The 22328-nt window shown below is 45.7% G+C and overlaps 1 protein-coding gene across 2 annotated transcripts in view; it reads right to left on the bottom strand.

Annotated features, from left to right (window-relative positions):
- The window catches only part of SEC63 (SEC63 homolog, protein translocation regulator), a 171936-nt gene that overhangs the window by 16247 nt on the left and 133361 nt on the right, over nucleotides 1-22328 (bottom strand). For both annotated transcript variants that reach the window (XM_033937487.1, XM_033937485.1), the window contains one exon: nucleotides 16541-16645. In XM_033937487.1, coding sequence (XP_033793378.1) covers nucleotides 16541-16645 — 105 coding nt within the window. The remainder of the gene's footprint in view (nucleotides 1-16540; nucleotides 16646-22328) is intronic.

Below are 22328 nucleotides of genomic sequence, written 5' to 3'. Positions count from 1 at the left end.
AACTATGGACGCCTGGTAGATTCTTTGTAAATAATCTGCACCTAAGAACATAAGTGTTGCCATATCGGGACAGACCAAAGGTTCCTCTAGCCCAAGGGTAAGAGCCGGAGCCAGGTCAGGTTTTCAGGATAGCCACAATGACTATGTATGAGATGGATTTGCATGCACTGCCTCCTTGAGATGCAAAATCTCATGCATATTTATTGTGGATATCCTGAAAACCTGACCTGGCTCCAGCTCTCGAGGACCAGAATTGCCTACTCCTGCTCCCTGGCAAAGTCCGAAGAGCAAAACAGACAGATTCTGCCTTAATCTTTGTTCTCAAGCCAAGATGAATAAATGACTGGAAGCTAGAACTTTTGTTCTGTGTGCACCATATCACATAACAGTTCCTTAACTGATGGGATGACTAAACTATTGGTCTCAGTCAGCAGTAAAGCTGCAAAATTATATTTTCTGACTTTTGAAGGTATCGGGGAGAAAACCATCTTAGAAAAGGCAAACTGACTAGAGCCAAGGAGCCTTCTACTTTTTTCCTGCGAAATCCACATCAGGGTCTCCAAACCTTAACATAGTAACATAGTAGATGACGGCAGATAAAGACACGAATGGTCCATCCAGTCTGCCCAACCTGATTTGATTCAATTTAAATTTTTTTTTTTTTTAGTTATTTTCTTCTTAGCTATTTCTGGGCAAGAATCCAAAGCTCCACCCGGTACTGTGCTTGGGTTCCAACTGCCAAAAATCTCTGTTAAGACTTACTCCAGCCCATCTACACCCTCCCAGCCATTGAAGCCCTCCCCTGCCCATCCTCCACCAAACGGCCATGCACAGACACAGACCGTGCAAGTCTGCCAGTAACTGGCCTAGTTCAATCTTTAATATTATTTTCTGATTCTAAATCTTCTGTGTTCATCCCACGCTTCTTTGAACTCAGTCACAGTTTTACTCTCCACCTACCTCTCTCGGAGCACATTCCAGGCATCCACTACCCTCTCCGTAAAGTAGAATTAGAGCAACAATGTGCAGAAATTCAGCTCTATTTCAGAGAATCTGGTCTGTCAGGAGATTTTCTTTTTGTCTGCACTGTTAAAACACTTGGTCACTCAATTTCTAAAGGTCTTTATGGTTTTCAGTAGATTTCATCTCCAAGAAAAAGATGAGACCTGGGATAATTATTATTCAAATTAACTAGCAAAACACTGAATCAAAGTCATGGTGTAGACCAGGGGAGTCCAACCTTTTGGCTTCCCTGGGCCGCAATGGCCGAAAAAATTTTTCTGGGGCTGCACAAGCGCTGCAGCAAGACAAAGGAGGGAACTGGCAAGACGGTAAACACCCGGAGGCAGCAGAAGAAAACACTGCATCACCCTCAACCGGGGCCGCAGGTTGGACACCCCTGGTCTAGACATTTAGGCCCTGTTCCAATAAAAAGCGCCCACCACGGGGGTCACGTGATGCTGGAGACCTGATCGGACGTGCTTCGTCTTAAATTCTACCTATAAACCCGATTATTCACGTCTCTGACCTGCAGCTTTGCACCGGATCCCTTCTTACACCTAGACGCGCGCGACGGTCACCTTTTCAGCAGTGCTTCCGAGGGGCATGCCGATTAAACCTCAGCGGGGAGTGAAGGCCAAAATCACCTCGCCGGCGCCCAAAATGGCGGAGAAACACGATGGTGCCTATGTTCACGCTCCAGGAAGCCGCGGTGAAGGAGCTTACCCGCTCTCTTACTCTAGTGATGGAGGATAAACTTACAAAGATTTCAATCGTTTATGGAGGAAATGCGGGAGCGCCTAGAATCTCAATCTAACCGTTTGCAACGTGCGGAGGACCATATAGCACAGCAAGAGGTTCGTATTGACAACTTTGAGGAAAAGCTGCGGTCGCTGGAAACTTCTGCCTCCACTTTGAAAGATCGGGCAGAGGATCAAGAAAACCGCAGCCGAAGAAATAATCTGCGATTTATCGGGATACCTGCCTCGGTGCGTGATGTGGATCTCCGCACCCGTCTGGAAGCGTGGTTGCCCACTGTCTTTGACATCCAACCGCCTTTGACCCCGGTGCTGATAGAAAGAGCTCATCGGGTGGGCACATGCAGAGACGACGAACAACGCCCGCACCCTGTCATTGCGCGTTTTCTCAACTTTGCGGTTAAAGAAAGAATTCTCTCCCTGTATCGCAGAGGGGCCGCTGTGCAATTTGAGGGGCTGAAAATTCTTCTATTTCAAGATTTCTCGCCTCAGGTTTCCTACAAACGCAGAGCTATGGCTCCCTTTTGTAATGAGCTTTACAAAAGAAATATCAGAGTCACTCTTCAGTACCCTGCACGTGCAAGAGTCGTCCACAACAACCAGGTTCTTTTCCTGGAAACCCCGCAGGCAATGGAGCAATTCATACAAAAGCTCTCTCCAGGCCTGGATCCTCCCAGGGTAGCTGACTGACTGTGGACATAGACCTATTTAACTGGATTTCTTTGCTACTCACGAATCTCAGAGGCCTCTGAGATCCCTGGATCTGCTTCGAGACTCTGCAGAGGGCTTCCTGTGGATTAGGGCCAAGGCCTGAAGTTTGTCGGTGATATGACTAACATTCTCCTTACCAGTGGCAATTTTTTTTCATTTCTGTTTGTTTCACCCTGTGAATGCAGTGCTATAGTCCTCTGGTTCCTCCCGGAGTCCACTGTATAGTGGGTGCTCTCTTTTGGGGCACTTTTCCTGGTCTCTGTTGTTTTCTTGCCTATGCTCTTTATATATTATCTATTTATTTTACTACTCTGGCTTTTGATACTATGCAAGAATATTTAAAGCATCATGTGTTTTCTACTGGACATTAATATATCCCTGTTTGTTTGTTTTTTCTCTACATCATTTGCTATGGTTCAAGTTTCCGGTTGCACTGTTTGCAATGTTTATCTGCTCCTATTCTGGGTTTTCTTATATTCTGTTGATCATTGGCCGCTAGGGGGCGGCCCGGAGCTAAAGTTTTTCTATGCTGTAATGTTGTGTGGGGGTAGACTACATAGTCTTGGGTGGGGGTGGGGGGGGGGGGGAACAGAACATCTGGGGGATTGGGGTGGGATGTGAGTATGTATCTGTATGAGTGTGGAGTGGATGGATGCGTTTTCCATGGGTGGCAGAGGTGCGTGAAACTGATTTTGGTATGGATGCTGTGGCTTTTGGGGGACATCTACATCTCGCCAGAACCGGGTTGGGGGGAATTGGCTGGGACGCCTCCCACCCAGTACTTGGCGCTTATTGGGTTTATTTCCTGCTGTCTGCTCTTGCTTTCCTTCCCTATGGCTAGTCTCTCTGTTAACTCTTTGAATGTGGATGGGTTCCACTCCCCGGTGAAACGTACAAAAATTTTGACTTATTTGAAAAAGGAACACTGTGACATCGCACTCCTTCAAGAGACTCACCTGTCCCATACTGAGCATCTTAAACTTCGGAGGGACTGGGTGGGACAGGTGGGTTTCTCTGCCTATTCTTCTCGGAAGAGGGGGGTGGCGATCTTGATCCACAAAAAAATACCCTTTATTGTTCATAAAGAGATCAAAGACTCCGAGGGCAGGTATTTATTTATGATAGGAGACCTGTGGGGATGTCCTTTAGTGTTGGGTTCTATCTACGCCCCGAACGTTTACTCTCACGACTTTTTCTCTACCCTAGTGGGACTCTTAGTGCCTTATGCCTCTCATCAAATGATTCTAGGGGGTGATTTTATATGTGGTGGCGGAGCCCTTGTGGATCGCAAAACCTGCTAAAGCTGCTACTAGGGCCACTATGACAGGGGTATCCCCTTCCTTCTTCGGGAACTGGGATTGTTGGATTGCCTGGCGGACCCTGAATCCGGACGATAATGATTTTTCTTTCTTCTCTCCCACCCTCACAATGTATACACTAGAATTGATTATATACTTGTCTCTACTGGACTATTTCCAAAGCTGTCTCGGGCTGTTATGGCCGCCTCCACTGGTGTCGGATCATGCACTTTTAGGTACTACTTTTCAATTTTTCTTCTGCCTCCCCTGGCAGGATATGGCGGATGTCTCCTCATCTGTACTCCGACCCTAATTTCAAGTCCTACTTGGAACGTAAGTGGGAGGACTTTCTCGCCACTAATGGTGCCGGGGGATGTCAGCTTGGTCTTATACTGGAAGCCGCTAAGGCCGTTATGAGAGGCCACGTGCTTGCTTACTCTGCGGCTGCTAAGAGAAAGAGAGATGGGGACTTACTGACCTTGACCGCTGAATTGCGGGATCTGCGGTGCTCTCATATATCGAGTCTCACACGGGAGCTGAAGGACCGACTCCAAGCTGTTAAACATCAAATTAATGATATTCCAATCTCAACGGGCTTCTCGTAATATTTACTTTTACAAATACAAGTTGCATGCTTGGGGCAACAAAACTGGTAAGTTACTCGCAAATCTGATCAGGCCCCCTCGTACTCGCCATGTTATAACAAAAAATAAAGGATAGAGCGGGAAACATACATACTCAGCAGCAGGAGATCACGAACCAATTTCTGCAGTTTTACCAACAGCTTTACGCAGAGCAGCCTTCTAATGATCAGGCCCGGGATACCTTCTTTTCTTTCTTGTGCCTGCCTAGCATCTCTGAATCTCAAAATCTTCTCCTTAACCGGCCAATCAGTGGAGAGGAATTACAATCAGCTATTTCGACGCCTTAAATTGGCTAAGACTCCGGGCCCGGACGGCTTTGGCCCGGAATTTTATAAGCTTTTACCACCTTCCGCTTTATGCGCCCTCCAGGACTACTTTATGGGCCTCCGATCGGAAACCCCTACGGGAAACTCGCATAACATTGCCCATGTGATCATTTTACCAAAACCGGGGAGACCTCTGGACCAGTTGGGCTCTTATCGGCCGATCTCACTTCTCAATCTGGACGTCAAACTCCTGGCCGGTATCTTGGCGTCTCGTCTGAATGTGCTGCTACCGGACCTGATCCATGAGGACCAGGTAGGTTTCCGTCCCTGGCAGGCATGCTTCTATGAACCTGTTAAAAGTCTTTCCAGTACTACAATTGCCTTATCGACCTTTGGATAAAGCCTTGATCACCAGCCTTGACGTAGAAAAGGCATTTGATATGGTATCCTGGCGTCATCTTTTTTGGGTGCTTGCAAAATATGTCATCTCGGGGGACTTCGTGCACTGGGTATCTGCTCTATACTCCTCACCCAAATCGCAGCTATTGATTAATGGAGGGATCTCTGATCCTTTCTCTCTTGGCCGTGGCACCAGGCAAGGGTGCCCCTTATCACCTCTGCTCTTCCTTCTTTCCCTCGAGCCCCTTGCTATCCGATTCGCCAGGACACGACCCTGCAGGGCCTGAGTGTGGGGGGGTCTGAGTTCCGTATCAGTATGTTTGCAGATGACATGTTACTTTATGTCAAATACGCGGACATTCATCTTCCCCGTCTGATGCATATTATTAACTCCTTTGGTTCCTTTACTGGATTGAAAATTAACTATGATATAACTGAAGCTCTCCTTCTAAGTGACTCGATGGGTGACAGGTGGTTCGAACATCTGGGGGTTGGCATTGCACCTGGGAAATTGAAATATTTCGGGATTCTTTTATATAAAAATCCGAGTACATCTAATATTTCGGCAACTATTGGACGGATCGGAGATCTTTGTCATCGGTGGCGATCCCTTCCTTTATCCTTGATGGGCCGAGTAGCCCTGGTTAAAATGGTTCTCTTTCCTAAACTTCTCTATGCTCTTCAACTGTCCCCTTTTGGGTTAGTCGAGAGGATGAACGTCACTATAACTTTCTTATTCGTAGATTTATCTGGCAGGATAGGCGGGCCCATATCGGTTTCCCTAAACTGACTCGGAGCAAGGAACAAGGGGGACTGGGTCTCCCGGATATTCGCCTTTATAATGTGGCATCCCTATTCCGATGGATTCATGAACATTTGACTTTACACCGTAAATACTCCCCGCCGGGCCTCTTGGCTTCTTGCTGCTCTCCCATATCTTTTGTATCGTTTATCCATGGGAGTCTGGGTACGTCGATCTCTTTACTCTACCCTACCTTGCATTTTCTCCTCGCCTTTCGTAAGGCGTGGACGTGGTGGTGACGTTTACAACATAAGATGCCTCATCCGTCTCCTTTTTTGTCTTTAGTGGGTAACCCGGGGTTCACACCCGGAATTCGGGGTCTGCAAGGTTTGAGGGATCGTCCTGAACGTGATTCTACCATACTTGACCTGTTGCACTTAGGGGGCGGCAATTTTCCTTCTTTTCCCCTTATGTGTACCCACTGGGGGCTCCCCACCACGCAGGCTTACCTTTATATCCAAATTAAGCACTATTATTCCTCACTATCTGCTGTCCCTTTGGACAACTGGACTTGCGGTGCCATTGATGAGAAGGCTTTACTTACACCTACTCACAAGAATAAGATTGCTACTTGGTATAAGGAGGGCCGGGATTTTCAAGGGGAGCGCTGCCTTCAATCTGTAGTGGATGAGTGGTCCCGGGATTTGGGCTTGACGGTGTCTCTTCAAGACTTACAGGTTTTTTTTCAAAATATATATCTTTTTCTCAAAAATGTACCGCTAAGGGAGACCCAATTTAAGATATTACATCGTGCCTTTCTCTCTAGATCAAAAGGTTTTGCCATGAACCTCTGGCAGGATGATCTTTGTGTTAAATGCCATATGTCTCCGGGAACCTATCTGCATTCTTTCTTTCTCTGTCCTACTCTCTCCTTCTGGGGCTCTATCCGTGCTAAACTTGATACTACTATCTGTTCTACCTTGATTTGGAATCCGCCTGCATTGTTGTTGGGGGATGTGCAGGACCTGTCTCAGCAGCAGCTTAGCACCTCTTCTCAGAAATTTATCCTTCATGCGATCATGCTGGGAAAACAGCTTATTCTGCAACATTGGGCGTCTCTCGAGGCCCCTACTTACCCGCTCTGGCTGGCTCACATGAAGGTCTTGGGTCTTTATGAGCTGCAAACTTAATCTTCTCGTCATCAGGATCACTGGAAGGAATACAGTGCTTTGTGGGAACGTTTTCTGGCGTCTTGCCAGGAGTGTTCACCTTGATGGCAATGTTCTTTATGCATCTTCTCCTTCACCTTGGCTTGAATGGCCTTGCTTTTGCTCCTACTCCGCTTATGCTGTACTGACTTATATTTGGTTGGCTATTGTACCTTTCCTGTCTTCCCTCTCTCTCTTTTTCTTTTCTTCGTCTGCTCTCCAATACCTGTTCACCCTTTTTTCTTTTTCTTATTCTTCTTCTTCCTCTTATTACTCCTATTCTTTTTCTTATTATTCTCATCGCCTTTTTTTTTTTCGTATTTCCTTTCCTTTTTTTTTTTTTTTTTCCTTTTCACTCCTTTTCCTCTCATCCTTCATCTCCTCTTCTGCCCATGTGAGTATGTATGTGTATGTATGTTGTGTGAGTGTGGGAATGTTGGGGTTAACCATGGGGTTCCTTGATCCCCTCCCTATTATATAACCCTTGAGCATTTTGGTTTGTAGTACCATTGTATTCTCTTATGATAGCACACAGTGCTCCCATTGATTTGTATTGTTTGCCACTTGGTGCTATTTACATACTGCTTGTTGTATGCACTGCTTGTTGTACTGTTCACCTTTTCTCAATAAACATGAGTATACAAAAAAAAAAAAAAAAAAGCGCCCACCACTAGGCACCTATGCCTATATGATCTAGGCACCAAACTTAATTTTTAATTGGGTCAATTGGTGCTGTTAATTGAACAGCGCCATTAAAAACAATTTAAAAAATTTTCAGGTAGGCATTTAAGAGCGATAAATCCCCAGGACCAGATAGTATCCATCCGAGGGTCATCAAGGAACTGAAAGGGACTATAGCTGAATTGCTTCAGCTAATAGCCAATCTGTCGATCAAATTGGGAAAGATTCCGAAGGACTGGAAGGTGACGAATATTACGCCGATCTTCAAAAAAGGTTCAAGGGGAGACCCGGGAACCTACAGACCGGTGAGCGTCATCGGTACCAGGAAAGATGGTAGAGGCACTGATAAAGGACCGCATCATTGATTCACCTTGACGGACACGGTTTGATGAGGACCAGCCAGCACGGTTTCAGCAAAGGCAGATCTTGTTTGACAAACTTGTTGCACTTCTTTGAGGGAATAAACAAGCAGATAGACAAGAGCGACCCGATCGACATTGTATATCTGGATTTTCAGAAGGCGTTTGACACGGTTCCGCATGAACGACTACTTCAGAAAATTGCGAGCCATGGAATCGAGGATGAAATACTCACGTGGATTAAAAACTGGCTGGCGCAGAGGAAACAGAGTGGTGGTAAATGGGCAATACTCGGACTGGAAGAACGTCACCAGTGGGGTGCCGCAGGGCTCGATGCTTGGACCCGTGCTCTTCAACATCTTTATAAACGATCTGGACATAGGTACGATGAGTGAGGAGATTAAATTTGCGATACGAAGTTATTCAGAGTAGTGAAGATGAAGGGGGATTGTGAAGATCTGCAATGTGACATAATCAGGCTCGAGGAATGGGCATCAACATAGCAGATGAGGTTCAACATGGATAAGTGTAAAGTGATGCATGTTGGTAACAAGAATCTCATGCACAAATACAGGATGTCCGGGCGGTACTTGGAGAGACCTCCCAGGAAAGAGACTTGGGAGTTCTTATTGATAAGTTGATGAAGCCATCCACGCAATGTGTGGTGGCGGCAAAAAGGGTGAACAGAATGCTAGGAATGATAAAGAAGGGGATCACAAACAGATCAGAGAAGGTTATCATCTCGCTGTACCGGGCCATGGTATGCCCTCACCTGGTGTACTGCGTCCAGCACTGGTCGCCGTACATGAAGAAGAAGGACGCTGTACTACTCAAAAGGATCCAGAGAAGAGCAACTAATATGGTTAAGGGGCTGGAGGAGTTGCTGTACAGCGAAAGATTAGAGAAACTGGGCCTTTTCTCCCTCAAACAGAGGAGATTGAGAGGGGACATGATCGAAACATTCAAGGTACTGAAGGGAATAGACTTAGTAGATAAGGACAGGTTGTTCACCCTCTCCAAGGTGGGGAGAACGAGAGGGCACTCTCTAAAATTGAAAGGGGATAGATTCCATACAAACATAAGGAAGTTCTTCTTCACCCAGAGTGTGGTAGAAAACTGGAACGCTCTTCCTGAGTGTGTCATAGGGGAAAACACCCTCCAGGGATTCAAGACAAAGTTAGACAAGTTCCTGCTGAACCAGAACGTACGCAGGTAGGGCTAGTTTCAGTTAGGGCGCTGGTCTTTGACCAGAGGGCCGCTGCATGAGCAGACTGTTGGGCACGATGGGCACCAGTGTCTGACCCAGCAGCGCAACTTTTATGCTCTTACCCAAAAAGCAGGTGTGGTTAAGGGCGAAGTTTGGGCTTAGAAAGAGTTAGGTGCTGGTATTTTAGGCCAAGAAATCCCTGGCCTGATATACCAGCGCCTGAGTTAGGTATGATTCTATAATCAGTGCCTACCTATGAATGACATGTGATAGGTGCTGTTTTCAATGGCACCTACCAATTTAGGCACTGCTTACAGAACCAGGATCTTACTACGCAGTTCAGTTTATAAACACTTGATATACCGGCATACCGCCTTCACGGCAGATATAAACCAAAGGCCCATCCACAACATCCACTATCTCCTCCTCTCCCTAAGAGATCCCACATGCTGGTCATAAGCTATCTTAAATTCAGATACAGTCTTCATCTCCACCTCCCCCCTCTCCCATGATGAAGTAGTAATATCATCAGTAACAAATGGGAAAAGCATGCAGAGCATGGCTCACGGAATTCTTTCCAACCACTATGTAATATTGTGAGTAACGGCAATCTATCCGACAGCATGACGCAAGACCTGCTTTTATTGGAACATTGGTCCTTGACCTGGCAGCTTAGCTTCAACGCTAACAAATGCAAGGTCATGCACCTTGGCAACAATAATCCGTGCAGAACGTACACATTGAATAGAGAAACCTTAGCAAAGACTGCCGCAGAACGGGATTTGGGGGTGATCATCAGCGAAGACATGAAAACGGCCAAACAAGTGGAGAAGGCTTCATCCAGGGCTAGGCAAATGCTGGGTTGTATCCGGAGCTTTGTTAGTCGGAAGCCCGACGACCTAATGCCTTTGTACAGAACCATGGTGAGGCCTCATCTGGAGTACTGTGTACAATTCTGGAGGCCACATTACCGCAAAGATGTCCTGAGAATCGAGTCGGTACAGCGAATGGCCACCAGGATGGTCTCGGGGCTCAAATATCTATCATACGAAGAAAGGCTGAACGAATTGCGGCTAAACTCTCTCGAAGAACGTAGGGAGAGAGGGGACATGATTGAGACGTTTAAGTATGTCACTGGTCGCATCAAGGTAGAAGATGATGTTTTCCTTCTTAGGGGACCCTCGGCCACAAGAGGACACCCGCTGAAAATAAAGGGCGGGAAGTTTCATGGCGACACCAGGAAGTACTTCTTCACTGAAAGAGTGGTGGACAGCTGGAATAAGCTCCCAGTACAGGTGGTCGAGGCCAGCAGCGTGCCAGATTTTAAGAACAGATGGGATGCTCATGTCGGATCTCTACGAGGGAAAAGGTCATCAGAGAGCGATTAACTAGGGGGGTGGGTCAATGGAGTGGGCAGACTCGATGGGCCTTGGCCTTTTCCTGCCGTCACTTTCTATGTTTCTATGAATGTGTGTGTGGGGGTACATGTGTGTGTTGGTTATGTGTATGCCTGATCAGAAAAGGCGAGGGCAGTTTGAAAGATGCAATAACCATCTCACAGGGAATCTTTTTTCTTTTTTTTTTTTTTTAATTTCTTACTTGCTACATCTACTTCAATTCTGAGTGAGTTACAAGTAAACGCTCCATAATTTAAACAAACAGACAAAAAACATCACAGAAAACCACAAACTTTAAGCTATCAAAGTCTAAAACCAGCCTCAATGCAACAGGCCTAATGACTTCCTCTCAACCATCTCACTTACAAGAAAAATATCTCCCAAACAGCACTGTTTTAATTAGATGATGCACTCCTTACATTCTGAGGCAATGCGTTCCACAGTAGAACGCCTTGTACCGTCAACATCGAGCGACGAAGTCAAGACAGTTTCACCTGTTTCAATGATGGAACGTCCCAACAGAACTTTTCCTCAGAGTGCAGTGTTCGTTTCGGCTGATACAGTTTCAGAAGATTACTTAACATTACCGGCTTCTTTATACGCCACAACTTGTAAATCAGACAGAGTACCTTAAACTAGGTGTGTGCAGCTTACTAGAATAGGTGCGATATGATCAAAATTTGAAGCCTCAACAATCAGTCACCAATTGAAGAGCCCGAAGGCATACTTCAGTAAACCAAGATAAAGGACATTGCAATAATTAAGAGTAGGAATCAGTATTGCACCGATAACTGTTTGAAAATTCTCTATTGGTAAGAAATCTCTTAATATACAAAGCAAACAAAGTTTAAAGAAAGCTTTAGAAACCACTTTTATCTGTGGTTTAAAAGAAAGCGGAGTCCAAGATCATGCCCAAATATTTACATTGGTTAGACACCGAGACCACAGTATTATCAAATACTAATCAAGTGTGTATGTGTGTATCTGGTTCATAGACAAAACCGCAGAAGACAAAGGCGCGCGCCGACAACTGAGCGCAAGATGGAGGCGCGCGCAGAAGAAAATGACAGTTTTTAGGGGCTCCGACGGGGGGTTTTGTTGGGGAGCCCCCTACTTTACTTAATACAGATCACGGCGGCGTTGTGGGTGGATTGGGGTGTTGTAACCCCCCTCATTATATTGTAAACTTAACTTTTTCTCTGTTTTTAGGGAAAAAGTGAAGTTTTCAGTAAAATGTGGGTGGTTACAACCCCCCAAACCCCCCACAACGCGGCGCGATCTGTATAAAGTAAAGTGGGGTGGGGTGGGGGTGGTTCTCCCCCCACCCCCCCCTATCAGAGCCCCTAAAAACAGCTATTTTCTTCGGCGTGTGCCTCAGTTGTTGGCGCGCACCTTTGTCTTCCGCGGTTTTGACCTGACACCGTATCTCTAGATCACCTCCTCTGCTTGCAAACCTCTGCCCCATTTCCTTTCTACTGGCTGGATCCTACCTACAGTATGAGGGGGGATGAGAAGGGAAAACCCCTCAGACAGTTTGCAATCCGAATCTCTTGAGTCCTGACCACATCTCACAAGGCTCCTTTAAACATGTGGACACCAAGTACCTGTCAAATTTGCCAATGGCTTAACCTGGCTCCGACTACAATAAATGTTACTTAGTAATATACCTAGCAACTAACGATTCTTGAAATAGTTTTCGGAAAAGAACAAAAAAGACAATGAAATAAATAGACAGGGAACTATTAACCTTCCCTGTACATGCATTTGTGGAGTCTACATGTAATTGCAAGTGTTTATGTGCTAGGCAGTGTTTGTGGGAGAGGTAGCTAGGGGTTGGGGTACAAGTGGAGCAGCAAGTTTGAGAGGGAGGTTTCAACCATATACGATTAGATGTTGGGTACGTCAATTTGTGAGGTGTTGGGGCAGATGTAGGAGTCTGTTTTGAGATTATGACAGTTTCTGGGGAGTTGTGTCAGTTGCTAGTTTTAGAATGTTTGTCAGGTTTTTTTTTTGGGGGGGAGAGGATGGATAGTTTGTAGCATGGTTCAAGGACTAAGAACACTATCTCTGGCTGAACAGTTTTTTGTGGTAAGCTTCCTAAAGATCATGACAAATTAATCTCCCTTTCATGAGGACATTAAGGCATGGTCAGAGCTGAAGACAAGTGGTAGATTTGATTTGATGGCATAGTGAGGATGGTCTATCTATATAGTATGTTCCTAATCTGATGCTTTTGCTCCATTTTTTTATTCTGTTTGTAAATCACTGGGGTGTTTGTTTTTTTTGAGGGAGCAATAAAAGTGATTAGAAGGTGCTAATCAAGACTTGCAAAGTACCTGACCTGAAACTACACAGGAACCCCCCCCCCCCCCCCAAGTTAAAAATAGAAAAGTGCTTATAGCACTGTAAAATAAGAGAGAAGCGTGGAGTTTTGAAAGTGAGGAATCCATGCAAAAACATAGGCATGGCAAGAAGCTTCTTGAGGCAAAATATAAGGAAGCCCAGCAGTATTTGAACTCTGGGGAAGGTTCTAGACCACAGCCAGCTGGAGGTTTCAAGATATCCCCAACTGGCCTGGATTGAAAACCCCTGTTCTTGACCTTGGGAGAAGCTCTTTTTGACCAGGTCTATGATCAGCATGCATACATGGAAAAAATGGTTCAGTTTCTTTTTTATTTCCCAATAAAACCATTCAGAAGGGGTAGCCATTTTAGTCTACAGCAGCCAAAGGGACCAAGAAGCTGGTGGCACTCTTAGATTAACAAATTTACTGAGTATGAAAAGGCTGAACCCTCACTAGCACAGGTTTCAGCGGTGTAAGAAGGATGGGGTGGTGGGGATGATTTGTCCCAGGTGCAGATTATAAGGGGGTTCCTCCATTCCCTTTCCCCACACTGCAGCCTGCCAGAAGCATCAGCGTCCTGCCTCTTTAGGAACAGGAAGTTGAAGGGGGATAGGAAGGGCCACTGAAGACAGCTTGTTTAGCAAGCAGCAGCCTGGAGAGAGAGAGACAGAGACCCATCCCACTGGTGAGGAGACATGCCGAACCCGATTGGGGGGAGGGAAGGAAGTGTAAAGGAAAAAGCTACCAAATTAGGGAGGGAGGAAGATGCCAGAGCATGTGAGGGGGAGGGAGAGATATGGAAGAAAAGTAGAGGAGACAGATGCTAGACCAAAGGAAGGGAAGGAGACAGATGTTGGAACACTGGTTGGGGGGAGGGAAGGAGACAGATGCCAGACTAAGGGGTAGGATGTGATATAATGGGGAGGGAAGATAGGGAAGGAAGGAAATGAGAGGGATGTCAGAGCATGGGTGGGGGAGAGGGGATATAGAAAAATGGAGAGAAAATGAAGCTGTATTGAAGGTTGGATGGAAGGGGGAGAGGGCAGACAGTTTATGGAAGGGACATAGAAAGAGGGAGATGCCATATGGAAGGGGTGAGAATAAAGCTAAGATGGAAAGGAGAGTGACGAGCAGACAGAGATGACAAAGGTAGAAAAAATATTTTTGTTTGTTTTAGGATAAAGCAGTATTGTAGCTGTGTTGATAAACATTTGGAAACAGAAAGTGGAAATAAGGTGATATTTTTATCGGACTAATTACTAACTTTCCAAGATCAAAATCCCCTTCCTCAAGTCAGGACAGAAAGAAGATTATCAAGGTAAGTACCGAATCTTCCCTTCTCTTTCTCTGCACAAATCAGCAGTTAACATGAAATACATGGGATCCTGGTGAAACCCAAGAGGGTTGGAGGGAAAGGTTGAAAGAATAAAAATTAAAAAAAAAGTCTACCCCTAAAATTGTCATGCCCTATTATGGTATTCTGTTCTAGTAAATAAGCACATCATTCTTGAACAAGTGGGCTGTGTATCTCTGATTACAAGATCTGCTGTAAAGAAGCCTCATTTATATTTTTCTGCTTCGCCTCCCTCACTCTGGGCTGTCCTCCGATTCCTCAGTTTGCATCAAACAGATGGTCAGCCCTAGAGAAGAAACATTAACAGGGAAGCATACAGGGACTCTCCCCGAGAAACAAGTCTGTCCTGCTCATATGACAACATTTAACATGAATCCTGTATTAACATAATGAGGTAGAACGAACAAGTTGCCTACCTGAATGCAACCTGCACTAACCGTTCTGTTGGACAGATCACAGAAACAAGAGATACGGTCATACTGACATGTCTGAGACAGAAAGTAGGCTAATGTGTGGGCTTCAAGAAATATGTGCCTATTTACTAGAAAAAACATTATCAAAGTATCTAGAGCAATAGGCACATCATTCTTGAACAGAAATTTCCATTAGAATAGTAACATCTAATTCTTCAGCATGGTATCGTCCAAAGCATAAAGTAATCAAAAAATAATAAATTACCCCAAAGGATAGCTAATCAAGAAACAGTTTTAAACACCAAAAGGCCCACCGGCGCCTAAAAAATCTGCACCAGAATTACACCTCTATAGGCGCTTTATGCCACCTAATGCAACGTTTTCTGTGTATTTTGTCGCTCCTGTTCTCTAGCACGCATTAAAGCACAAATGTAAATTCGGGTCTTCCGTGGGTGTTTGTTCGTCCTTTTTCACATATGTTATTACTTATTCAGTTTTCCTTTCACACTTGCTTCTAAATTTCTTTGGTGCTTCCGGTTTGCTAATTGGCATTTGGTTTTCGTTATCTTTTTTGGTTTCCACTGTTTTTAGCATATCCTTGCTTTTATTAATTTGGTTGATTTGTGATTTTGTTTGCATATTTGATATAGAAAGGCAGCTTTTGCTCAAAATTTCCCCCGAAGAAGACCCGTGTTTGGATTGAAACGCCTATATAAAGTAAAGGCGTCGGGAGTTTTCCATCAAATCAACGTTGATGGTGGCAGATTCCACCTTACAACAAGCCAAGTGTTGCCTTTTCCATAAATGCTAGTTGTGTTGCACATAATTGAGATAATCTAGGTAAACGCATGCTTTAAGAATGTGCACCCTCAGTTTTCTCTACACACAGTGATATCTATACAAATATAAAAAAAACTCTTTATATATCTTTTATATATGTTAATTTATTAATTTAAGTTTTTCACGCTTTAGGTCTTAGGCACATGCACTTTATGTATTTCAGAAATCTTTTAATGTCATAAATGTACTGTATTTTAATTTAATAGAAATTTAAAATGAATTAATGATTTAGGTTTCTGTAAACAAACGTGTTAACCACTTCACAATTTTAAAAGTATCATTATATTTAAGTTAGTGTTGACAATAATAGTAAATTCAATAAATTTAGTGATTATAATAATCATAGGGTATTAAATTATATCAAATTAAGTAGATTAATTATTTTGTTGGTAGGGGGTGGTGGACACAGGAACTTGGAATGGTAGACATCAGAAGAGGTTCCAAAGATTGAAGTCCACCACAGTTTTTGTTTCAAACACCCAATTAGGATTATGACTCAATTTCAATTATAATTTGAATATTTATGAAGATATTTTTAGAATATTTTGATTTAGATTTGATATTAGATGCTATTATGGCCTTGATCTCAGTTATGAATATTGTTAGGTTTAATCATTCCATATATTTATTGAATTATCTTCCCTCTATCTATTTTGTTTGCATTCATAGGGTTGGTATATATTTAAGGCCTTTCTATATAATATCTTTCACCTAATGCAACTGTGGCATGGCCAACACTAGAAGTGGCATTAGGCGGCCTATTTTGTCACTGCAGTTTCAAAGCTGAATCCCCCTTTTTCAGCACTGACCGCTACTCATATTTCCAACATTTTGATGTTTTTCTCAGTTCCAAAGATATCTTTAATCCATTACAACGAACTACAGCACTAGTTACAAAACTAGCCATGTTCAGACATTACCTTCAATGGTTTAACCTGGTCCAAGCCCATATATGAATCTGATCTCAAAAACACTGTGTACTGATAATTTCCAGGTCTGCTTGGTGCAGGGAATTTCAGTTCTACCTAAAACCAATAGAAAGAAGAAAAACTAGATCAAAAATGGTAAAGGGCTAAAAGTGTCTCCAAGTGCTACTGAATTTTGTTAATTCCTCCCTCCCCTCACAAATGTACTTCTCTTGAACATTTTCATTTAGTGCCTTTTTTTTTTAATCTTTATTCATTTTTAATCATTCAACAAGTGTACAATTTAAAATCATACATATTCTTGAAAACATCCCTTGTAAGTCTATCAAGAAAAAGAACAATTGTATATATATAATAAAGAGCTAGCCACGCATGCGCACTCCTATTTGCGTGTTCTGTGCGCTGTAGGTCTGTGGCCGAAGGAGTGCGCATGCACGCTAATACGTCACCAGCCTATCGCCTCCACAAGCCAGACCGCAGCCAGACGACGATCTCCGTTCCTCCTGCCGCCGCCGATCTCCGTTCCTCCTGCCGCCGCCCACCCCCTTCTCTTCCCGGGGCCCGAATGGCGATTCCAGGAGCATGTGCATCAGTCTTCACATGCTGCTTCGGGCCCTTCTACTGCCCTGATTTGCTCTGCCGCGTCTCTGATGATGTCATCAGGGACGTGCCAGAGTAAATCAGGGCAGTAGAAGGGCCTGAAGCAGCGTGTGGAGACTGATTCAAGCGCTGCTGGAATCACCACCTTTGTAGTCCGGACCGCGGGAAGGGAAAGGGGGGGAGGTAGAGGAAACGCTAATGCTGTTGCACAGGGAACTGGTGGGGGGGGGAGGGAAATGGAGGGGAAGGGAATGCTGCTTTGGACAGACAGACAGAGAGAGGAAGGGAAACAAAGAAAATAAGAAAGACACAGGGGTAGGTGCACAGGGAACTGGTGTGGGGGGAGGGAAATGGAGGGGGATGGAATGCTGCTTTGGACAGACAGACAGAGGGAGGAAGGGAGACAGAAAGAAAAGAAGAAAGACACAGGGTCAGGGAGATACACAGAAAGACAGACAGGCAAAGGGGGCCAGGGACAGACAGACACAGACAGAAAGGACAGCGGGAGCCGCGTCAGGAGGGGTGCGGGATGCGGCAGTGGGAACTTTTCCAATGGGTGCAACTGGGCGGCTGTCGGGAACCTCTGATCAGGGGCAGAGCAAGGTAAGAGTATCATAGGGATAAGAAGGAGGAGGGAGGATAAAAAAGGAAAAAATGCCTACTGCTGGACAGGGGGAGAAGGAAAGAGATGCTGATGGACAGGGGAGGTGAAGAAAAAGGAACGGAGGACTAATGTTGGACAGGGAGAGAAGGAAAGAGGTGCTGCTGGACAGGGGGGAGGTAAAACAAAGGGAGAAGGACTGCTGCTGCATAAGGAGAGCAGTGAAGGGGTGGTGGTGGACACAGTGGAGGTAAAAGGAAGGGAAAATGGACAGGGGGAGCAGGCAAGGGGTGGTGATGGATAGCCAAGGAAAAAGAAAGGCAGAAAGAAAGAAAGCGGCTAAGGAGAGAGAGAGAAAGACAGACACGCACACATATGTTCTAGCACCCGTTAATGTAACGGGCTTAAAGACTAGTATATATATATATATATATATATATATATATAAACCCATAACCCACCCCCCTTCCCATTATTATTAATAGTATACACAGTAAAATAAGAACCCTTCCCCCTCCCTATTATTCATGGTGTATATTCCAATAAAATAACTGGTGTTTAATCATCACAAAAAGATGTCAATGCCCCGCATATTTTAGAAAAGGTCTTATAATTTCCATTTTGTACAGCTATTGATCTTTCCATTTTAAACATATGACATAATGAATTCCAGCAAAAGGTGAAATTAAGTTTACTGCAATCCTTCCAATTGATGGTGATATGTTGATTAGCGACTCCAGTCATGATTAATAAAAATTTGTTATTAAATGATATCTGACTCTTTTTTCTCATAGCTGTTTAGTGCCTTTTTAAAAAAATTCTTTATTCATTTTTAAAAACTTACAATACGTGTAACAACATATATAACATTTTAAACTCAGATACAACACTAAATATTCTGTTAAAATCCATATCAGAATTTATCCCCCTCCCCCTTAATCAATAAGTCTTTAAATTCAAGAAAACATACAATAATCCCCATTCCTATATACCTTACTTTAATAATCAAACCAAAATACCCTTTCCTCCCTCCCCCCACCTTGGACATGCATATTTAAGGGGAAACAGTTAACACAACAGTAAACTGATAAGTACAAAAAAAAAACCCAAAACCCCACACAAAACAAATATAGTCCCGTTTAGTGCAAAGTGGTGTAACACTCAGCATATTCAATTTTACTCAACTTTTTATTACAAATGACTTCTCTTATATGGCATTTCAGAGACCCTCCAGACCAGTCAAGATGCTTGGTTTATGCTCTGAGATCTAATGAATTTGACATCACTGTAAATCGTTTTCTGGGCTGCCAATATTTTTATAAAGCAGGGTACCAAAACTCCTCCAAACTAGAACGTAAAAACATGACTTGGAAGAGCTACAGATAGAGAGAAGGTTTGCTTGCACCATATCTGCTGAGCTATATATACCCAAAACACCTGTCAGGTTCTGAACTGATCTGAAATGACTTAAGGACAGAAATCAGCTTTCATTTTCATCTCTCTAGATCAGTCAAAGGTGGGAATTGTGGTACCTGTTGACAACAGAGAAGCCCTAAAAGCTGACCTGCAAATCTAGCCTATAGTGGCTAAAGCCTCAGGACCTTGAAGTTATGAGTATGATTCCCACTGCAATGCCTTGTGACTCTGGGCAAGTCATTTAATACTTGTAGGGAGATCCTGGATTCTCTACAAGGAGAACTGTTCCAGCAGTTGGTAATGGAACCCACGCGGGATGGGGGGTCATACTGGACTTAGTGCTTACAAGCGGGGGAAGTGTTTCTGATGATACGGTTTAAAATTAAGACGGGTATAGCGAGGCCTCATTCAAAAGTAAAGGCTCTAGACAAAAAAATAAATACAGTGGTGCCTCACACAACGAACTTAATTGGTTCCAGGAGCAAGTTTGTTATGTGAAACGTTCGTTATGTGAAACGCGTTTTCTCATAGGAATACATGTAAAAAAAAATAATTCGTTCTGCAGCATAAAATATGCTAAGATGACATAAAAAAGATAAATTTTTGGTTATTATTTTTATTTAGATACATCTAAAAACATAATTGTTTTTTAAAACAACACACATTTTTTAAATTTAAAGACAGACTAAGTAGAGTCTAATTTTACAGTGAGAGGGCAGAGTCTCAGCGGCAAAAACTGGGACTTAACTGTTCATTTTTTTTTTTTTTCTACCGTGTTTCCCCGATGATAAGGCAGGGCCATCAAATAAGACAGCCCCCCCTTTTTAGAAAAAAATGTAAAATAAGGCACCCCCCCGCAAATAAGCCACCCACCGATACCTGCGCTTACCCGAATCGGGTGGTACGGTGGGTGACTCCGTGTAGTCTCTGGCACCCCCGACACGATCGGGGCAAGAGGGAGCTCAAGCCCTCTTGCCCCCCCGACTCCCCGACACGATCGGGGCAAGAGGGAGCTCAAGCCCTCTTGCCCCCCCCCGACTCCCCGACACGATCGGGACAAGAGGGAGCTCAAGCCCTCTTGCCCCCCCGACTCCCCGACACGATCGGGGCAAGAGGGAGCTCAAGCCCTCTTGCCCCCCCCCGACCCCCCGACACGATCGGGGCAAGAGGGAGCTCAAGCCCTCTTGCCCCCCCGACTCCCCGACACGATCGGGGCAAGAGGGAGCTCAAGCCCTCTTGCCCCCCCCGACTCCCCGACACGATCGGGGCAAGAGGGAGCTCAAGCCCTCTTGCCCCCCCCGACTCCCCGACACGATCGGGGCAAGAGGGAGCTCAAGCCCTCTTGCCCCCCCGACTCCCCGACACGATCGGGGCAAAAGGGAGCCCAAGCCCTCTTGCCCCGCCGATTCCCCAACTCCCCGACAATATCGGGCCAGGAGGGAGCCCAAGTCCTCCTGGCCACGGCGACCCCCTAACCCCACCCTGCACTACATTACGGGCAGGAGGGATCCCAGGCCCTCCTGCCCTCGACGCAAACCCCCCCTCCCCCCAACGACCGCCCCCCCCCAAGAACCTCCGACCGACCCCCAGCCGACCCGCGACCCCCCTGGCCGACCCCCACGACACCCCCAACCCCCTTCCCCGTACCTTTCTGTAGTTGGCCGGACAGACGGGAGCCAAACCCGCCTGTCCGGCAGGCAGCCATCGACGGAATGAGGCCGGATTGGCCCATCCGTCCCAAAGCTCCGCCTACTGGTGGGGCCTAAGGCGCCTGGGCCAATCAGAATAGGCCCGGGAGCCTTAGGTCCCTCCTGGGGGCAGGGCCTGAGGCACATGGTCGGGTTGGGCCCATGTGCCTCAGGCCCCGCCCCCAGGAGGGACCTAAGGCTCCCGGGCCTATTCTGATTGGCCCAGGCGCCTTAGGCCCCACCAGTAGGCGGAGCTTTGGGACGGATGGGCCAATCCGGCCTCATTCCGTCGATGGCTGCCTGCCGGACAGGCGGGTTTGGCTCCCGTCTGTCCGGCCAACTACAGAAAGGTACGGGGAAGGGGGTTGGGGGTGTCGTGGGGGTCGGCCAGGGGGGTCGCGGGTCGGCTGGGGGTCGGTCGGAGGTTCTTGGGGGGGGGCGGTCGTTGGGGGGAGGGGGGGTTTGCGTCGAGGGCAGGAGGGCCTGGGATCCCTCCTGCCCGTAATGTAGTGCAGGGTGGGGTTAGGGGGTCGCCGTGGCCAGGAGGACTTGGGCTCCCTCCTGGCCCGATATTGTCGGGGAGTTGGGGAATCGGCGGGGCAAGAGGGCTTGGGCTCCCTTTTGCCCCGATCGTGTCGGGGAATCGGCGGGGCAAGAGGGCTTGGGCTCCCTTTTGCCCCGATCGTGTCGGGGAGTCGGGGGGGCAAGAGGGCTTGAGCTCCCTCTTGCCCCGATCGTGTCGGGGAGTCGGGGGGGCAAGAGGGCTTGAGCTCCCTCTTGCCCCGATCGTGTCGGGGAGTCGGGGGGGCAAGAGGGAACCAGGCGGAGAGAGGGCAGTTAAGCGCAGTGCCTGCGCGGAAGGATGCAGCTCGGGCGACTTCGTTGTGTGAAACGAAGTTCGTTGTACGGATCAAGACATAAAGTTCGTTGTGCGCAGCGTTCGCTGTGCGAGGCGTCCGTTATGCGAGGCACCACTGTAAATAACTTTGTTCAGATGGGGGATTACGTCAAGGAATTGTCTGGATGGGAACGTCTGGAAGGAATGGAAATGCAGTGGGCAAAACTGAAAGGAGTTACTGTAAGGGCGACAAATCTTTTTTTGAGACAAGTAAGCAAAAGTAAGAGGAAAAGAAGTTAGCTTTATGAAAATTTTGATGTATCGCAATATCATTAATTCAAAGCTATTTACAATTAAAAACAGGGTCTTAATTATTAACTACAACAGACCCACAAGAGCATGATGAACTGATACATAAGGGAAGTAGAGAGCATAGTAAAGTACACATAGTAAAGCATAGTAAAGGTAAGTACAAAAAGGTAAGTACAAAAGGAGGGTAAAAAAATTTAAAAAGAAGGCTGCTTTGCTTCTCAAATGAAGTAGCTGAGAAGGTAAGGAAGAGGTTAGCTTTCATAAACTACAAAAGATTGCAGAAAGAGGAAGACAGGCAAAAGTATCTGGAAAAGTTAAGAGAGGCTG

The sequence above is a fragment of the Geotrypetes seraphini genome, chromosome 3 (genome assembly GCF_902459505.1).
Source record: "Geotrypetes seraphini chromosome 3, aGeoSer1.1, whole genome shotgun sequence".
Taxonomy (NCBI): domain Eukaryota; kingdom Metazoa; phylum Chordata; class Amphibia; order Gymnophiona; family Dermophiidae; genus Geotrypetes; species Geotrypetes seraphini.
The sequence above is the reverse complement of the archived record's forward strand: the minus strand, read 5'-3'. Positions and strand labels throughout refer to the sequence as shown.